The sequence below is a fragment of the Podarcis vaucheri genome (assembly GCF_965113315.1).
Source record: "Podarcis vaucheri genome assembly, chromosome: 13".
In the NCBI taxonomy this organism is placed as follows: domain Eukaryota; kingdom Metazoa; phylum Chordata; class Lepidosauria; order Squamata; family Lacertidae; genus Podarcis; species Podarcis vaucheri.
In genome coordinates, this window is record NC_138751.1 from 26,963,117 (window position 1) to 26,984,325 (window position 21,209).

The following is a 21,209-nucleotide window of genomic DNA, read 5'->3' on the forward strand; positions in this document are numbered from 1 at the left end:
GGAAAGTTACTAGTGGAAATCGAAAGAATGTTTCATTTGGTGGGAATCTTACAAGAACAGAGTCTGGCTATGAATAAACAACTTATGACCTTGACTTCTGGAACAAGCAGCTCTGTTGAATGTAATGAGGACCTGAATGAGAAAGTATCCACAGCTGCATCGGAAATGACATTTAAAGAAGTGGAAGAGTCAAAACAAGAAAAAGAGAAAGTAAAGTTGGAAAGTACCAACCAGAAATTGACACCTGTGGGAAACAGACAAGGAGACTTTTGGAGTAAATTTACCACCAATCTGCGAAAGATGCAAAAGATGAAAGTGGAGGTCCCGGGAATTTATGGAATACAGGAACTGAAAATAAAAAAATATAATTGGGGCCTCCACTGTGACTCTGACTTTGATTTTGAAGATGCAGGTTTTGTGGAAATTTTCCAGCAGCTGTTTCCAAATACCCTTATGGGAAGAGACTATGGGTTGATGGTGATAGAACTCTTTCGAGATTCGACGACCGACAAAGAGGATTACCAACAAGACCGGTGGAGAGGGACTGAAAGAGACTTGAAAGCCTCGGACGTGAGGAACCCAGGCTAAGAACTGTTATTTTGGACATACACTTGGAAGGGACGAAAACCGGGGATGGGAGGGAGGGAAGAATGTTTTTTTTAAAAAAACACTCAAGACAGTGGGGTTTAGTTAAATATGATTTTCATCTAAGATAAAATGGGAAATCGATGGAAGGGAACTTGGGTCCAACTTAGAAAAAATCTATCTTCTTTTATAAAAGGCGTAATATTAAGATGGTTAAGACGAGAAATACCAATTTGCTGACAGAATTTTGGGAATTGGGATGCAAGAGAGGGGGTGGGGGGAAGTCAGGGAACAGGGTTAGGAAAATAAGATTTTCTGAAATTATACATGTTTTTGTCTTTTGTCTTTTTGTGTGTTTATGTGTTTATAAAAGGTGAAAAACCAATAAAAATTCTTTTAAAAAAAAGAAAGTAGATTTAGTCAAGTGTAAAAGTATGCACATACAGTTACACATTTGCAGACTCATTGTAGGCCTGCAATTGAAGTCACATAATTCAGTCTCCACCTCCCCAGAATGATACTGATTGGTGAGCCAAAATGGGCTACTGACCATAGTTTCTTACAGCAGATGAGCGTTGTGAAACAAATGAGAAGGAAATGATCTTATAATGTAAATAAGACAAATGGAAGTGAAAATGGTATTTCAAAGTGGGAGGAAGTCATTGAACAACTTTTATAACTTATTCAATTAACTTTTATTGCTGGAAAATGAAACAAAAGTTTACCTAATAGAGAACAGGATGTAAACTTTATTAGAAACCCCCTAGGTTCCTTCACAATCCTGTTCCTTAGGGGCACACAGAAGTCTGAGATATGCCTCTGAAATCAGTTTGCACATCCTATAGAGGGGTGATATCTATGAGCGGAAAGTAATGAGAGTAAGAGAGAAGGAATATTGTTCACTCCAGTATTTTTTAATCAGGAATGTATTGGGAAATGAAAGAAATTTTCCCTGTTTTAGGGAATAATATTTTATCTTATTATTTTCTTCTTCATTTGAACAGTTGGGTGTGGAAGAAATACCTGACCCACCCACGTTTCCATCTCTTTCAAGATTTCATTTTGCTTCATTAAGAAATTTCAGCTGGCATTTCCTGCACTGGTGTTTATTTGTGTTCATTATGCTGGTAAGTGAGACTCTTTACTACAAAAAAATTAACAAGAGAAAGAACCAAGACTGTTTTACTCTATTGAAAGATCCACTGTATTTTGACTTCAACCTGATCTACAATGCAGTTCTATTTACTGTCTACTCAGAAGTAAATCCCACCACGTTCAAAGGGACCTACTCAAGTATGTGTGTATAAGATTAAAATGTTTATATGATAATTAATACTGCATGAATGCATACACAATAAGCTTTCTATGTAAGAGTGAGATTTATTAAACTATTGCTATCATGTTGGTTTCTCAGTGATAAAACGTATAAGGAAACAATCATGTATTAAGCACCACTGTATGGCAGTAACTTCAAAGACAGAATCACCATGGTCTTTAAACCTCCCTTGTTGAAATAAGTGTGACTGAAAAGCCTTTAATTTTGGGTGGACCATGTTCATACTTTTAAATAATGTTTTTATTTTAAATAACTACTTCCTCAAATTTATTTATTTGGAACAGTTTTCAAAGGGAACACATATTTTCCATTGAAATAAAATGGCACTAAAAAAGCCAGATTATGCAACATTAAAAATAAGAGTGATTACATTCTGCAATTCATCTTTTCCACCAAAATTCAGTGCTGTATTGTCTGATTGTTGTTGGATTTTTGTTTTGTTTTTTGTTCACTTAATTTAGATCACTTGAAGTTATATTTATCACAACAGCAGAAATGTTATTTCTTCCAGCAGTTTTGTGCTAATATGAAAAGAATGCCCCACTATGCAATAACTCACTCCATGTGAACAAATTGCACTGTGATCACTGAGGCTACGTAGAGTAGAGCTATTTAAAACAGCCCTGATGTTGCAACGTTAATGTGCTAATCTTGACAATTGTTCCATGAAATCTTTGGATGTGGCTATTCAGAGAAATGACTTGTTAACATGCGGCTGCCAAAGCTCGGGTGGTTTTCTGTCAACTCTTTCACAGAAGCCATCTCCAAATGGCTTGTGTCCTATGTTCTCCAGAGCAGCCTTCCCAAACCTTGTCATTTCCACATGCTGTTGGACAGCAAATCTTATAATCTCTAAGCACGTCAATGCTGGCTGGGGCTAATAGGAATTTTGTCTGAAACATCATGAAGGCATCATGTTGACTAAGATTGTGAAACTTTTGCTTTGCGACAGTCTGAAGACTACATACAATACTAACTAAATAAAATGCAATCTCACAGTGCTTTCTTGCTGCTTTTACTGTCAGCAGTAAATATGCAAATACTTTATTACTGCTTCATTGATTGGAATTATTTCTTCCTATGTTATTTTAAGGGACGCAGGTGGTGGTGGCGCTGTGGTCTAAACCACAGAGCCTGGGGCTTGCCGATTGGAAGGTCGGCAGTTCGAGTCCCCGCTACGGTGTGAGCTCCCGTTGCTCTGTCCAAGCTCCTGCCCACCTAGCAATTCAAAAGCATGTCAAGTGCAAGTAGATAAATAGGTACCTCTCCAGTGGGAAGGTAAACGGCATTTCTGTGTGCTGCTCTGGTTCACCAGAAGCAGCTTAGTCATGCTGGCCACATGACCCAGAAGCTGTCTGCAGACAAATGCCGGCTCCCTCGGCCTGGGAGCGAGATGGGCACCACAACCCCAGAGTCGTCCTTGACTGGACCTAATGGCCATGGGTACATTTACTTATGTTATTTTAAGCTTTCTTTAACACATTTTGCATTCTTTTCTTCTTCCAGAAGAGTCAAACAAGAGCAATGAATGCTACAAGAGAGAATGGATTTGTCCTCTTGGGTTTAATGAATCATCCTGACCTGCAGCTGTTTTTGTTCATTTTCTTTCTATTGGTTTACATAATAATAATGTTGGGGAACATGCTCATTTTCATCATAGTCATAGCAGATCCATCACTTCACACACCAATGTATTTCTTTCTGAAGGTCTTGTCTTTCCTGGACATTTGCTACTCTTCGGTGACCCTCCCCCAAATGCTGGTTAATTTCCTATCAGAGAATAAGAGAATTTCCTACACTGGATGTGCCACACAAATGTTCTTCTTGCTTTTCTTAGGGGCATCAGAATGCTTCCTCCTGGCTGTTATGGCCTATGACCGTTACGTGGCCATATGCAAACCACTGAGATACATGATCATCATGAACCAGAAAGTTTGCCTTTCACTGACTGTCCTCTCATGGTTCATGGGCAACTTGGTGTCTCTGCTTCAGACAGCTTGGGTTTTCACTCTGCCATTCTGTGGATCAAACAAAATTAATTATTTTTTCTGTGATATCCCACCACTCATGAAGCTTTCATGCATTGACACTTCTTTGTATGAAATGCAGCTCTTTACAGCTGCCATCCTAGTTATCTTCACTCCCTTTTCCCTTATCATTGTGTCCTACTCTTTGATTATTTCCAATGTCCTGAAGATGACATCCTCGGAAGGGCGTCAGAAAGCTTTCTCCACCTGCTCTTCTCATGTCTTGGTGGTGACCCTGTACTATGGGAGTGGCAGCTTGATTTATCTAAGGCCCAAATCACTTAATGCTCAGGATAGTGAAAAATACTTGGCTTTAGTGTACACCGCCATCACACCCATGCTGAACCCTATTATCTACGCCCTAAGGAATAAGGAGGTAAATGGTGCCATTAAGAGGATGGTGACCAGGACCAGGAACAGAGAATTATTTTTTCACAGATGATCATTCATTCATTCATCATAATGTTAGGAAGCAATAAAGATAAGTTAGTATACTTTCAATTGCTGGTACTATATAATTTCCACAGATTGAGCATGACCAGAATGCATAAAGTGGTGTCTAAAAGAAGCACAAAGGACAGTTCCTGCTCCTAGTAAACAGCATGCTGAAATTGGATTTTGTCATACAGGCAGCTACCTCAATTGTTCCCCATTCAAAGAACAGACCAGACCAAGTAGGAGAGTACTGGATTTTGTTGTTGTATATGCATAACTTAGTCTTAGCCATTCAAAGCACAGACCCAAACAGCAAATACTTAATTGAATCACAACTAGGTACAGAGTACATCATGGAAACCCGCCCCTTCTGTTCAGTTTTCCCTTACAAAAAAGGGGGATATATGAGAGGGGGTGAAGTTACACAAAAACATGCAAAAATTCCTTGAAATTGTAAAAAGATGTAATAAAAATGACCACATAGTATTCTTAGCTGTAACTGCAAAACAATTAAAATAGCTGTAAGCATGGAGTTGTATCAGACTAACATAAATCATATTCAATGACTAGTAAGTATGTAGTATAAATTTAAAACAATCCTGATTTACCCCAAAGAATCATTTGAGATGTAGTTTATTAAGAGTTTTGAGAGTTGTTAGGAGACCCACTACTACAGTGATGGCAAACCGTTTAGAGACTGAGTGCCCAAACTGCAACCCAAAACTCACTTATTTATCGCAAAGTGCCAACATGGCAATTTAACCAGTATATCCCATTTTTTTCTGTTTTTCACTTTTCTTCTTTGTGACTGTTGTTGTAATAAATAATCCTTCATAAAAGTTATTGCATTACATTCTTCATTAAATTATCTTTCCATTCATATATAATTTTATGGCATAACTCAGAGCTTTTTTCTTCTAAAAAAATGTCTCACTTTGACTCAAAATCACCACCGGGGGGGGAAATAAATACAGTTCAAATGGGGAAGAATAAATACAGTGAATTTCTTCTCCCATTAAATTTACAAAATGTTTAGGGGTATGCGTCCCCCTGCGTCCCCACAGAAAAAAAAGCACTGGTATTACTCCCAGACAAAGTGGTGTTATGAGTCATCATACCTTGAAAATACATTTTTCCCAGAAGGTTCCACAATTTTGGCCACTAGTGTACACTGGAGGGCTGTACTAAGAGCCACCCTCCCCCAATTCTTAATATGATATAATAATGATTGTCTGTGTGCGCACATACAAATAAATATAAATAAAGAAATAAACCCAGCCAGGTGGTCTGAGTATTATTATTATTATGATGTTGTTGTTGTTGTTGTTCGCCATTTCTTCAGCTGTTGTTGGATCACAGCCTCCACGGAATGAATTTTTCTGTTGGCTTCTGGAAAGCCCAGCAAACATGTAAACCCAACAACCCCTTCTTAGGTTGCCATCTTTATATGCTTACTGACCTGGGAGTTAAGCCCTGCTGAACTCAAGGTGGTCTACTCCTGAGTAGGAAAAACAGACTGGTGGGAGGCCCTGGCACATCAAAAGTCAATGCCTGCTCAGTCCCTCGTTCGCTCGCTCGCCAGGCCCTGGTACCGCAGGCTTTGGACGGTGCGTGCGAGCCCTCCTCTCTTCCTCCTCCCCCGCTGCTGGCATGGAAGGTACAGCCCTGCTGAGGTGACAGCGCACGTGCCCACAGAGAGGGCACTCAGAGTGTGCCATAGGTGTCATAGGTCCGCCACCACTGCCCTATGACATGCCCTCTAACATCCTGCAGAGGGAAATTGGGATACATGTCTTTTGGGGCTACGCTCCCATGCAAGTCACATGATGTACATGAGAGCAACGTGCATCTTTCAGGGCAGGGAGGAGCCTTCCTCACCTAGAGGGGCTGTCCACAAAGTAGTTGATCATGGGTGGTGGAGAATCGTGTGGGGAACATGACAGGAGAAAAATGAAGTCTCATATACAGCATTATATGTTCCCCAAAGGAAGCCAGCATGGAGGAGGAGAAGGCATGCCCTGCTGCCAGTGGCTCTTTAGGTTGTGAAATGCTTCCATAACCATGAAGTACTTTATGGACTATCAGTGCTGGATCCCTGCCAGGCTAACACACCCTGCTCAGCTTCCATACTTCTGCCAGTCACCTTGGAGATGGACAGCCATGCCAGGGCAGGGCATTCCCTGGTTGCTAGGAGACACTGACAGCTCAGGAAAAGGGTGGCAGGGGGTGGCAGGTAATGCTGAGTGGAACCTCCCCATGAATCAGTGGCATAGTGGGGGGGGGCTGTGACTCCGGGCACATTTTTTCAGGGGGTGTGACCAGGTGCCGCTGCAACAGGCTCCCTTATCAGAGCCGGGCCCTTGTGCCAACTCCAGGGGGCCCAGGAGGCTGGACACCCCCAAAATGTTGTTTTGGGTGCCTGGCCCCCCTCCCATCACCGCCACCCTTTTTTAAAAATAATAATAATAATAATATTTTTATTACATTTTTCCGATACAAACTCCAAAGATATAAGAAATATAAGAGAGAAGTAAGAAAAAAGAAAAGAAAAAAAGAAGAAGAAAACCAACTTTCCAAAACTTTTTTGTACAACCTACTGGACTTCCCCACATCTTCCTCACCCTGTGTTCTTTACAATAAAAATATCAGCAAATTATTACCTTGTTTCATATCTTATTTTGTACCTTTCAGATAATATGTTTTTGGGTTTAAAATACTTTTTATCAATTACTTGTACCTTAAGTTAAACATAATATTACTTTGAGTTTCAACCTTTTCTTACTTATAACTTAGTTTCCTGTTTCACCAAATCTAATTGCTGAAGCTAAAATTTCCAAATCGTGCAAACCATCACCGCCACCCTTCACCACCATAGCGACATGCGGTACACTGCTGCCCAGTCTTCATCCCCTTGCTGCCAGCTACCACCTTACCTCTGGCGCTCTGGCACTGTGGCTCCAGACAAGTGGTACATTACCATGGTATGTTAAAAAGAAAGAAAGCAGCATTAAAGAGAGAAAGAAACAAAGGCTTACAGATTATATTTGATGGTGCACTAGGTAAAGCGTCATCTGGAAGAGCATTGTTAGCTGTCCTCTGTGTTTTTTAAGCTTAAGAGTTATGACAAGTATGGTAATTTAAATACAAGTATGCTCCTTTAGAAAATATATCAATTAAGAAACCACAAAACATATCTTCTTCAAGTTGGTACCCCTGTTTCATATTTAATTCAGCACCTGATAATACAGTAAGGGTGTATGGTGCCCTTCACAATCAAGAAAGTACTATCCTACCAAAACCATACCTCTATAAAGTGGAGGGCTCCTTCCATGACCTTCCCAGAGCCCAGGAAGGGCACAACTCCTACCCTTTTATTAAATGAGTTGGGGTGAATGGTGAAGGGAGGCGAGGCTTGGAGCAAGTTGTGCGGGTGATGAGCTGTGACCGGATAGGGGAGGGGTGGATGATTTGTAAAGGAAAGGAGATTTAGTCAGGTGTAAAAGTAGCATGTGTTGGCCAGGTATGGAGGGATGTGGGTTGTCAAAGGGTTTGGTGGGTAGGTGGGGTTGGTGACCAGAGTGAGCAGGCATTCCCTAGTTTTAAAATAAAAGAAGAAGAAAAGCAAGATAGCCTGGATATCTGGTGTCCTTTTTTCTCTCAGTCACATTCTGGCATTATTGAGGAAAATCAAGAGAATTCAATGGGAAAGGTGGCATTGATGATGACCTCAATGAGCTCAGAGAGGTATGGCTTTAAATAGCTACCTCCCTACCTTTAGTGGATGGGATTTTCCAGATGACTGATATATGTGATCACTTGCTGCCCAAGCTTTCTAAATGGTTGATACCACAGATTTAGATCTTCTGCAAGTAGCACTGAGCTATGCTCAGTTGGACTTAATGCACTATAATAGGAGCTAAGGGACTGTGAGAATACTTTTGTGCTATGAAACTTGTTGAGTTCATTGATTTTCATGTCAAGGGGTGGGCAGGGGTTAGAAGCAGGATCATAAAAACAGGGTCTACTGCAATGTATCTGTATTCATTTGAAAGTTTGCATGGAGTTTAGACTGTTGCTCGTACAAAGGTACACTTGAGGGGCCCTACTCATGCAATTAGGAATCCTGAAATTTATGGAATTGGGATTCCTTATCATGTGAAAGGACCCCTATGCACATACAATTGCACATTTGCAGACTCATTGTAGGCCTGCAATTGAAGTCACATAATTCAGTCTCCACCTCCCCAGAATGATACTGACTGGTGAGCCAAAATGGGCTACTGACCATAGTTTCTTACAGCAGATGACCGTTGTGAAACAAATGAGAAGGAAATGATCTCATAATGTGAATAAGACAAATGGGATTGAAAATGGTATTTCAAAGTGGGAGGAAGTCATTGAACAACTTTTATAACTTATTCAATTAACTTTTATTGCTGGAAAATGAAACAAAAGTTTATCTGATAGAGAACAGGATGTAAACTTTATTAGAAACCCCCAAGGTTCCTTCACGGTCCTGTTCCTTAGGGGCAAACAGAAGTCTGAGACATGCCTTTGAAATCAGTCTGCGCATCCTATAGGCAGATGATATCTATGAGTGGAAAGTAATGAGAGTAAGAGAGACTAAATATTGTTCACTCTTCAGTATTTTTTAATCCGAAATGTATTGGGAAATGAAAGTAAATTTCCCTGTTTTAGAAAAATTATTTTATATTATTATTTTCTTCTTCATTTGAACAGTTGGGTGTGGAAGAAATACCTGACCCATCCACATTTCCATCTCTTTCAAGGTTTTATTTTGCTTCACTATGAAATATCAGCTGGCATTTCCTGCACTGGTGTTTATTTGCGTTCATTATGCTGGTAAGTGAGACTCTTTACTACAAAAAAATTAACAAGAGAAAGAACCAAGACTGTTTTCCTGTATAGAAAGATCCAATGTATTTTGACTTCAACCTGATCTACAATGCAGTTCTATTTTCTGTCTACTCAGAAGTAAGTCCCACCACGTTCAAAGGGACCTACTCAAGTATGTGTGTATAAGATTAAAATGTTTATATGATAATTAATACTGCATGAATGCATACACAATAAGCTTTCTATGTAAGAGTGAGATTTATTAAACTATTGCTATCATGTTGGTTTCTCGGTGATAAAATGTATAAGGAAAAAATCATGTCTTAAGCACCACCGTATGCCAGTAACTTCAAAGACAGAATCACCATGGTCTTTAAATCTCCCTTGATGAAATAAGTGTGACTGAAAAGCCTTTAATTTTGGGTGGACCATGTTCATACTTAAAAAAAAATGATTGAAAAAATAACTACTTCCCCAAATTTATTTATTAGGAACAGTTTTCAGAGGGAACACTTATCTTTTCCATTGAAAAACAATGGCACAAAAAAATCACTTCAGCCGGATTATGCAACATTAAAAATAACAGTGATTACATTCTGCAATTCATCTTTTCCACCAAAATTCAGTGCTGTATTGTCTGGTTGTTGTTGGGTGTGTTCTTTTTGTGGTTTTTTTGTTCACTTAATTTAGATCACTTGAAGTTATATTTATGACAATAGCAGAAATGCTATTTCTTCCAGCAGTTTTGTGCTAATATGAAAAGAATGCCCCGCTATGCAATATGTCACTCCATGTGAACAAATTGCACTGTGATCATTGAGGCTATGTAGAGCTATTTAAAACAGCCCTGATGTTGCAAGAATACTGTCCTAATCTTGACAAATGTTCCATGAAATCTTTGGATGTGGCTATTAAGAGAAACAATTTTTAACATGTGGCTTCTCAAAGATCCAGTGGTTTTCTGTCATCTCTTTCGCAGAAGCCATCTCTAAATGGTTTCTGTCCTGTGTTCTCCAGAGCAGCCTTCCCAAACCTTGTCATTTCCACATGCTGTTGGACAGCAAATCTTATAATCTCTAAGCACGTCAATGCTGGCTGGGGCTAATAGGAATTTTGTCTGAAACATCATGAAGGCATCATGTTGACTAAGAATGTGAAACTTTTGCTTTCTAACAGTCTGATGACTACATACAATACTAACTAAACAAAATGCAATCTCACAGTGCTTTCTTGCTGCTTTTACTGTCAGCAGTAAATATGCAAATACTTTATTACTGCTTCAGTGATTGGAATTATTTCTTCCTATGTTATTTTAAGGGATGCAGGTGGCACTGTGGTCTAAACCACAGAGCCTAGGGCTTGCCGTTCGGAAGGTTGGCAGTTCAAATCCCTGCAACGGGATGAGCTCCCGTTGCTTGGTCCCAGCTCCTGCCCACCTAGCAGTTCAAAAGCACGTCAAGTGCAAGTAGATAAATAGGTACTGTTCTGGTGGGAAGGTAAACGGCGTTTCTGTGCACTGCTCTGGTTTGACAGAAGCAGCTTAGTCATGCTGGCTATATAACTCAGAAGCCGCCTGCAGACAAACGCTGGCTCCTTCGGCCTATAGAGCAAGATTAGCGCTGCAACCCCAGAGTCTTACCTTTACCTTTACCTATGTTATTTTAAGCTTCCTTTAACACATTTTGCATTCTTTTCTTCTTCCAGAAGAGTCAAACAAGAGCAATGAATGCTACAAGAGAGAATGGATTTGTCCTCTTGGGTTTAATGAATCATCCTGACCTGCAGCTGTTTTTGTTCATTGTCTTTCTATTGGTTTACATAATAATAGTGTTGGGGAACATGCTCATTTTCATCATGGTCATAGCAGATCCATCACTTCACACACCAATGTATTTCTTTCTGAAGGTCTTGTCTTTCCTGGACATTTGCTGCTCTTCGGTGACCCTCCCCCTAATGCTGGTTAATTTCCTATCAGAGAATAAGAGAATTTCCTACACTGGATGTGCCACACAAATGTTCTTCTTGCTTTTCTTAGCGTCATCAGAATGCTTCCTCCTGGCTGTTATGGCCTATGACCGTTATGTGGCCATATGCAAACCACTGAGATACATGATCATCATGAACCAGAAAGTTTGCCTTTCACTGACTGTCCTCTCGTGGTTCATGGGCAACTTGGTGTCTCTGCTTCAGACAGCTTGGGTCTTCACTCTGCCATTCTGTGGATCAAACAAAATTAACTATTTTTTCTGTGATATCCCACCACTCCTCAAGCTTTCATGCATTGACACTTCTTTGTATGAAATGCAGCTCTTTACAGCTGCCGTCCTAGTTATTTTCACCCCCTTTTCCCTTATCATTGTGTCCTACTCTCTGATTATTTCCAATATCCTGAAGATGACATCCTCAGAAGGGCGTCAGAAAGCTTTCTCCACCTGCTCTTCTCATGTCTTGGTGGTGACTCTGTACTATGGGAGTGGCAGCTTGATTTATCTAAGGCCCAAATCACTTAATACTCAGGATAGTGACAAATACTTGGCTTTAGTGTACACTGCCATCACGCCCATGCTGAACCCTGTTATCTATGCCCTAAGGAATAAGGAAGTAAATGGTGCCATTAAGAGGATGGTGACCAGGACCACGAACAGAGAATTATTTTTTCACAGATGATCATTCATTCATCATAATGTTTGGAAGCAATAAAGATAAATTAGTATACTTTAGATTGCCGGTACTATATAATTTCCACAGATTGAGCATGACCAGACTGTATAAAGTGGTGTCTAAAAGAAGCACAAAAGACAGTTCCTGCTCCTAGTAAACAGCATGCTGAAATTGGATTTTGTCATACAGGCAGCTAGCTCAATTGTAACCCATTCAAAGAACAGAAGAAAAGAGAGTTTGGATTTGATATCCTGCTTTATCACGACCTGAAGGTGTCTCAAAGCAGCTAACATTCTCCTTTCCCTTCCTCCCCCACAACAAACACTCTGTGAGGTGAGTGGGGCTGAGAGACTTCAAAGAAGTGTGACTAGCCCAAAGTCACCCAGCAGCTGCACGTGGAGGAGCGGAGACGCGAACCCGGTTCCCCAGATTACGAGTCTACTGCTCTTAACCACTACACCACACTGGAGAGTATTGGATTTTGTTGTTGTTGTTCATGCATAACTTAGTCTTAGCCATTCAAAGCACAGACCCAAACAGCAAATACTTAATTGAATCACAACTCGGTACAGTGTACACCATGGAAACCTGCCCCTTCTGTTCTGTTTTCCCTTACAAAAAAGGGGGATATATGAGAGGGGGTGGAGATACACAAAAATTCCTTGAAATTGTAAAAAGATGTAATAAAAATAATCACAATACAATGAAAATAGCTTTAAGCATGGAGTTGTATCAGACTAACATAAATCATATTCAATGACTAGTAAGTATGCAGTATAAATTTAAATCCTGATTTACCCCAAATAATCATTTGAGATGTAGCTTATTAAGAGTTTTGAGAGTTGTTAGGAGACCCACTACTACAGTGATGGCAAACCGTTTAGAGACTGAGTGCCCAAACTGCAACCCAAAACTCACTTATTTATCGCAAAGTGCCAACATGGCAATTTAACCAGTATATCCCATTTTTTTCTGTTTTTCACTTTTCTTCTTTGTAACTGCTGTTGTAATAAATAATCCTTCATAAAAGTTATTGCATTACATTCTTCATTAAATTATCTTTCCATTGATATATAATTTTATGGTGTAACTCAGTGCTTTTTTTTTCCTTCTAAAAAAAGTCTCATTTTGACTCAAGGAAATCACCAGAGGGGAAAAATAAATACAGTTCAAATCAGGAAGAATAAATACAGTGAATTTCTTCTCCCATTAAATTTACAAAATGTTTAGGGGTATATGTCCCCCTGTGTCCCCACAGAAAATAAAGCACAGGTATTACAAAGTGGTGTTATGAGCCATCAAACCACGGATATACTTTTTTCCAGAAGGTTCCACAATTTTGGACACTAGTGTACACTGGAGGGCTGTACTAAAAGCCACCCTCTCCCAGTTCTTAATATGATATAATAATGATATAAATATAAATAAAGAAATAAACCCAGCCAGGTGGGCAGGGTAATAATAATAATAATAATAATAATAATAATAATAATAATAATAAGTTGTTGTTGTTGTTTGCCATTTCTTCAGCTGTCATTTGATCACAGCCTCCACAGAATGAATTTCTCTGTTGGCTTCTGCAGGAAAGCCCAGAGAACATGTAAACCCAACAACCCCTTCTTAGGTTGTCATCTTTATATGCTTACTGACCTGGGTGTTAAGCCCTGCTGAACTCAAGGTGGCTTACTCCCGAGTAGGAAAAACAGACTGGCGGGAGGCCCTGGAGCATCAAAAGTCAACGCCTCCTCAGCCCCTCGCTTGCTCGCCAGGCCCTGGTACCGCAGGCTTTGGACGGCACATGCGAGCCCTCCCCTCCTCCTCCCCCCCCCCCCATGACCGGCACGGAAGTTACTGTTAGAATTCCTGCTCCATGACTGTAGTCAGTGAGGTCTGCATGGGATTAATGTCTATCACATGACGGTGTATGTTTTGACTCCACAGAGTGGGAAGTGATGGAGACAGGAAGTTTGTGTTAGTGTATTCCGTGAAGTTGGACTATTGTCCTTTCTTCTTTTTCTCTTTGCTGTCTGATGCTACAGAGAGGGAGAGCCATGTTGCCGTGCTCCGTGTGTGTTTATAAGTAAATAAAGTAGATTAGCCCAAATACTGAGTTGCTGAGGTCTGTCACACAAAGTGCGCAAACTCTGTGGATCTCTAAGTGTGCTGGTGTCGGTTGGCATTGGTTGCTGTGATGTTCAGGCTGAAGAAAGCTTATGAAGCTCCCGAATGATCAACCAGGAGGGAGGGAACATGCCAGTTGGGCATGTGTCTCTGCCAGGGTCCTACTCGAGTGTAAGCTGAACTCCTGACATATTACGGCCCTGCTGGGATGACAGCACATGTTCCCACAGAGAGGGCACTCAGAATGTGCCATAGGTGCCATAGGTCCGCCACCACTGCCCTATGACATGCCCTCTAACATCCTGCAGAGGGAAATTGGGATGCACATCTTTTGGGGCTGCACTCTCCACGAAAGTCACATGACTTACATGGGAGCAATGTGGATCCTTCAGGGCAGGGAGGAGCCTTCCTCACCTAGAGGGGCTGTCCATAAAGTAGTTGATCATGGGTGGTGGAGAATCGTGTGGGGAACATGACAGGAGAAAAATGAAGTCTCATATACAGCATTATATGTTCCCCAAAGGAAGCCAGCAGGGAGGAGGAGAAGGCATGCCCTGCTGCCAGTGGCTCTTTAGGTTGTGAAATGCTTCCATAACCATGAAGTACTTTATGGACTATCAGTGCTGGATCCCTGCCAGGCTAACACACCCTGCTCAGCTTCCATACTTCTGCTAGTCATCTTGGAGATGGGCAGCCATGCCAGGGCAGGGCATTCCCTGCTTGCTAGGAGACACTGGCAGCTCAGGAAAAGGGTGGCAGGGGGTGGCAGGTAATGCTGAGTGGAACCTCCCCATGAATCAGTGGCATAGTGGGGGGGGCTGTGACCCCAGGCACATTTTTTGAGGGGGCATGACCAGGTGCCCCTGCAACAGGCTCCCTTAGAGCCTGGCACTTGTGCCAATTCCAGAGGGCGCTAGGGGGCTGGGCACCCACAAAATGTTGTTCTGGGTGCCTGGCACCCTCCCATCACCACCTTCACCGCCATTGTGACATGCTGCCCACTGCTGCCCAGTCTTCGTCCCCTTGCTGCCAGCTGCCGCCCTACCTCTGGCGCTCTGCCACTGTGGCTCCAGACCAGTTGCCACCAGTTGCAGCATTAAAGAAAGAAAGAAACAGAAGCCTAGCAGAGAGCTGATATTTGATGGTGCACTAGGTAAAGAGTCATCTGGAAGAGCACTGTCAGCTGTCCTCTGTGTTTTTTAAGCTAAAGAGTTATGACAAGTATGGTAATTTAAATACAAGTATGCTCCTTTAGAAAATATATCAATTAAGAAACCACAAAACATAGCAGGCTTATGCAGTCTGCATGCATTTCTGCAGTGCAAAAGGACATTTTCCACACCATTACACAGAGTAACATGTTTATTCATTTACATAATTAGATCATTATTACTTTTGTTATATAAAAAATAGACTAGCTGTAGTGAAAATGTAGGTTACAGGTTACTTCACCCTGATAGGGTTGCCATATTTTGAAGAGCAAAAAGGAAGACACATTTGCTGACTTCTACTTTTAACTATGGATCGCTATGACGATTCTACCCATGAAAAGGAGGACATGTCCTGGGGGAAAAGGACATATGGTAGCCCTTTGTGACAGTTATGTCAAAAACAGTTTCTATGGTGCTATACAGTATGAGCTGCATCTGACGATTTCCAAAACTGTTTCTGTCTGTTGTCTAAAGGAACTGCCTGGATATTTCTTTTTTCTAACAGCCAGGACTATATCAATATCTGTTCCTCAACTGACATTAGGAAATCTCCATGTTGTCCGTAACACATCTTTGTAGTCTATGAGAAGATTTTCTGACCAAGAATTCTCTTCATGGCTACCTTCACTTCATGGTTCCTCAGAGTGTAGATAATGGGGTTTAGCATGGGTGTGAGGACTGCATAAAATAGAGACAGCATTTTTTTGACTTCTGGGGAATAGTTGGAGTTGGGTCTCAGATAGACAATGCTCCCACTTCCATAGAACAATGTCACCACAATGAGATGAGACGAACAAGTAGAGAAGGCTTTGTGTCTGCCCTCTGCTGAAGATATTCTGAGGATGGTGGTAATGATGCGTATGTAGGAGATCAGGATAAGTACAAAAGGAAACATGAGGAACAAGAGCGTAGAGGCAAGGGCTTGCATTTCAAATAAGTAAGTATCAGCACAAACTAACTTCAGTACTGGTGGCGCATCACAGAAAAAGTGATGACCTCTTTGGGTCCACAAAAGGGGAGACTAAAGATCCAAGCTGCCTGCAATAGTGATACGGGAACTCCAATGACCCACACCCCACCCACCAACTTGTGGCAGAAATTCTTGTTCATGACAGTGGCATAGTGCAAGGGGTTACAGATAGCAACATAGCGGTCATAGGACATGGCAGCTAAAATGAAACATTCAGCACATCCAAAATAGAAGAAGCCAGACATTTGAATGGCACAGCCGATGTAAGAAATACTTTTATGCTTCAGCAGAAGGTTGACTAGCATTTTAGGGATTGTGTCTAAAGTGAAGCAGATCTCAATGAAGGACAAGTTCCTCAGGAAGAAGTACATTGGAGATTGAAGAGCTGGATCTATCATGACAACCACAATGATGAGGACGTTCCCAGTCACTGTCACAATGTACATTATCAAGACTAGGGGAAACAAAAACAGCTCTATATTTGGCATGGTTGAAAAACCAACGAGGATAAATTCCATCACACTTGTTTGGTTTTTCCACTTCATTTCTTCAAGATTATTGGCTTGGATTATATACTGAAGGTAAAGCAACAAACAAAGAGATTAATAGCTATTTAATACATTTTGCACTGGCTCTATTAAATTGATTTACAGTGCAACCCCAATCCCGTGATCTGTTTGGCTGGGGTGGATTAGGATAATGTGGAGGTGACCAGATAATAACTTTTTAATGTCCCACTTCAATCAATCAATTCTTTTTTCACATATTCAAAATACAAACTTCAAACTTCATCCTTATGCTTTAATTTACATCATGTTGCCTTAGTGTTTTACATTTGCTTGTCATAATCTAAAGTTACAATTCAAAGTTTATTCTAAAGCCTAACATTTATATAGCAGTTGCAGGGAGCTAGCTTTTCCAAAAATGCTTAATATTCTCCATGTCATTTGTTATACCGCTTCTTTTAGCTTTTCATTTTTGTCAAGACTGAATTTCATTGAACATTTCTATTTTTAAAAAAGAAGATAAATACCTTTAAGTTGATTTTTATTTTAGGCAAATAGTTCAAAAAACAAATAAATTTCCATCAATCCTTAAATGTATTTACTTTTGTACAATAAAATGTCTTAACTGAAAGGACTGAAAAGATATATACCCTCCTCTAAAAAGACAGTTTGCAAAGTACATGTCCCAAGTCATGGCCATATTTTATGTGGTTGCAGCCAAGGAAGTGGTGAGTATACTGCACATCTATCTGCCTCTCCATTAGCCTGGATCTAGCAGCACTCATTTCAGTGAGAGATGAGACACAGAGGCTTCCGTCATCATCTTCTCTAGGACCAACTAAAATATTGCTTAAATTAATAGTTTAACTTACTGCAAAGGAGGGTAGTGTTCCTGTATCTTTCATAGCCATGCAAAATTGTTGCTAGATTAAAATAAGGTCTACTTGCTATTAGAGGCTCAGTATTGCTGTCTTATTTTGCATATGGTCACCCTAACTACTCTTTCAGTGTTAATATTCATCAGCACACCTAATCACAAATCAGCTACTGCACATTGCTATGAGATCATTTGCAGATGAGGAACAGGCACCCCTTCAGATGTGACTTCAACTGCCCTCAGCACAAGGCAGCATGGCCATTGGTCAAGGCCGATATGTGTCAAAGTACAATACATTATGAGCCACAGGTTCCCCATCCCTTTGATAACTCTATTAACATTACAATCCGATCCATGTTTACTCAGAGATAAGACCAACTGTGCTGAAGGGGACTTACACACTGTGCATCCAGTGGAAACAGAGATGCTACTCATTTGTAAGTGAAGACAATACAGTTCCAAGTGAGAGAAAAAGAGAGAGCCAACCCCATTCTACTAAAACCTGAAAATATGCAATAAGAGAATCTAAATTATTTGTGCACTTGTACTTCTTGTTTCATACCATTTGAGTCAACTCCTAGGGGCTATGGGGGCTTCTGCCCCCACAATAAAATATTTGAGGTGGCCAGGCCCCCACAAAGCTGATAGGCATTCCCATTTAAATGGTGTGTGTGCTCAGTGTCATGTGATCAAGTATGTGGGGCAGGGCTTACCTGGGCCCCCACAATATCTTCTTCAAGTTGGTACCCCTGTTTCATACTTAATTCAGCACCCGATAATACAGTAAGGGTTTATGATACCCTTCACAATCAAGCAATTCTCACCTACCTCTTAAATGTGAAAGAAAGTTCTGTGTTAGCAAAGCAGGCGCTGCTTGGTCACCTCAGTCACTGTGATTATTTAGAGCATAATTCCCAAGCCATTCTTCACTTGAGAATATAAAGACAACACTATTAAAAAGTCCTTGCAGGCCTTGATTTACATTATCTTTAGAGTTCTAAATCTTGTTCATACTTTTGAATTTCCATAGTTCTGTTAAACTACTAGTGAAAAGGATAATTAATCCCTTACTGGCATATAAGCTTCGGAAATTATTTCTTATGGTAGTTATACTTTGCGTTTTTTAGCGGGAATTAAGGATATGGAGGCTGCCCTCACCTTCATATTTAATTAGAAATGTGCTATATATTTTTAAAGGAGCAGAATGCTGTATCACCTTAGTCCCCAAAGGTAAATGTATCATTTGGGGATACATTTGTTTCCTAGTAGAATAAACAGAACTAGGACAGGTTTCTACTAGTTCCAAATCTACATTACCTCATTTCTTCATTCACACTATTAGAGATCAGAAAAGGGATGCCTGTTGGGGGAAGGGGCAGAATTTGAAGCAATGTGTTTGATGATGCAAGCACCTTTGAACAAATTGTTTTGAGCAGAATTGAAGTGGTCACAATTTGAGGCTGACACTTTTGGACTGTCAATAATAATAATTTCTCATGGGAGAGAAAAATAGCAAACTTTGCATAAAATTTGCATATGGTTATTAATATGTATAGATGCAAAATAATGCATTGTCACTAAAACGTAAATAGAAACATGACATCTCAGCATATTGGGGAGGACACTAGGTGATGTGTGCGCCTGCTCAGTCTGCTATCCAGGTGCTTCTGATTGGCAACTTCAAGCTCTCTCTTGTTATGATTCATCATAATTTTTATACTTGACAGTTCAAATCCAGAACTGCCCTCTTGACAGCTCTTCAAGATAAAGTGTGTGGTGGGGAGGGTACGCAACCGATCGGGTACATGTCCACCCTGAACCCACCCCTGATGCCATTATCTAAAGCACGGTGGAATTTGTTGTGTCAGGGGGTAAATGGTTAGCAACATACTGGAATACCACAGAGTCCATGTGTACTCCAGTCTTAGTTTTTTTGTCATTCAGAACATTTCCAAACATAAACGGTTTCATGTGTGGTTTCCACAGTCACTTTAAGTTACTGAAACAGTCATTGATAACTGTTGATTAATGTTCAGAAGTAAACAATGCTACTTTCAGGTTCTAAGCCTTTTTCAAGGAAGTAGGCCATGATCAAGTTTATCCACTCAGCCCCAAAATTTATCAACTCAGCCCCAAATTTTCTATTTCAGTGATATGGTGTAAAGATCTGTTCACAGAATATGATTACTACAATACAATACAATCTGGGAAACATATTAATTGGGATACATTCCTTGTGTCTAATTCTCATGGGACAGAAGACTTATAATGCACCAGAGCTCCGTTTGATTTTAGAATTCATTCATGCTACTGGAAACTCATAGTGAACAATTGTCAGCTCCCATTGGTAGTCTGGACTAGGAATTTCCCTATGGGAATCACCAATGGGGATAATGATTGTTGATGTTCCATGGCCTCTATTGATGCCACATTTTTCCTCTGACTTTTGTTCCTGGGTATATATAATTAGCTGTGTAATTAGCTATTCATAATGAATTTTGGTCTCTAAAAATCCAAGGATGATGCTTTAGTATTTATTTTTTAAAAAATTAAAGACAGAAGTTACAAATAGAGAACTATATTTAGTTTCATCAATGGTAACTTTCATCAGGTATTGCTGTGAAGCCAATGTCCATTACTGAGCCATATAAATACTCATTACTGAAATTCAACAATAATTACTTTGTGGGCTGTTGGTTTACTGCCCCTAGATTATGGACTCCATGCTTTGAACTCTAACAGGAATACAATTCGTTGAACTATTTTGTTTTCCAGATGTTTTGAACTACTCAGCTCCTAAATGGAAGCCTGTTAAGTACAGATAAAGGAACATTTCCAAGTTGGAATAATGGAATAAAAATGTTTGCTAACTTTTGCTTGTGAAATCATCAATGAAATAGAATCGTGAAAAATGTCAAATGTCATCTGTCAAAGCAACCAAGGCAATCATAGTTATAGCAAAGAATGGATTTTGCTTCCAGTTGGAAAGTGGAGTTATTGGTATTGCGGTTCTGTGTACTGTTACCCGGGATTGCAGTTTAACTTTTTAATGAGCTGACCTAACCAGACTATGTTCAATGAGTTCATTCTTTTGGGGTCTGCCAATCTGGGACAGCTTCAGGCCCTCCTCTTCGTTCTGTTTCTTGTCTTCTATCTAGTGACTTTGATAGGAAACACCTTCATAACAAGTTGGACCCCATCTTGCACAGCCCTATGTGCTACTTCCTCCGAAACCTGTCTTTGGCAGAAGTTGAGTTCACATCAGCTGTTGTCCCTAAGTTGCTTGGGGACCTTCTCTCTGAGACAAAGACTATCTCCTTTTTTGAATGAAGGGCACAAATATATTGTGCCGTCTTCTTTGGGGGCCTAGAGTGTTTCATATTATTAGTTATGGCACACGATTGCTTTGTCTCTATTTGCAACCCGCTGCATTATACTGTCATAATTAATAGGAATCCTTAATAATGTTAAAAATGTGTTATTAAAATATGACACCAGAGGGTGCTGTAGAGCAGGGATCAGCCAGCAATGAAAAAATGCATTGAGCATTATATAACATTATTTTTCATAACATATTTACAGATCAATGTAGATCCAGCCTTGGTCAAAGCCCAGATCATTAC

General features: G+C 40.3%; 2 protein-coding genes and 1 pseudogene across 3 annotated transcripts in view; 1 reads left to right on the forward strand and 2 right to left on the reverse strand.

Annotated features, from left to right (window-relative positions):
* Window positions 1–21,209, reverse strand: part of LOC309516597 (vomeronasal type-2 receptor 26-like) — a gene marked incomplete at both ends in the record, with an annotated part of 367,451 nt that overhangs the window by 270,525 nt on the left and 75,717 nt on the right. The window lies entirely within an intron of this gene.
* On the forward strand, window positions 3,563–4,390 carry LOC309517523 (olfactory receptor 10A7-like; the record flags this gene model as incomplete). The annotated part of the gene is made up of 1 exon (XM_082196748.1): window positions 3,563–4,390. One exon carries the CDS (start codon window positions 3,563–3,565, stop codon window positions 4,388–4,390), a length of 828 nt encoding a protein of 275 aa, XP_082052874.1.
* On the reverse strand, window positions 15,789–16,748 carry LOC309517276 (olfactory receptor 10A7-like; annotated as a pseudogene). Its single transcript has one exon. The product of its transcript is annotated as an olfactory receptor 10A7-like (transcript).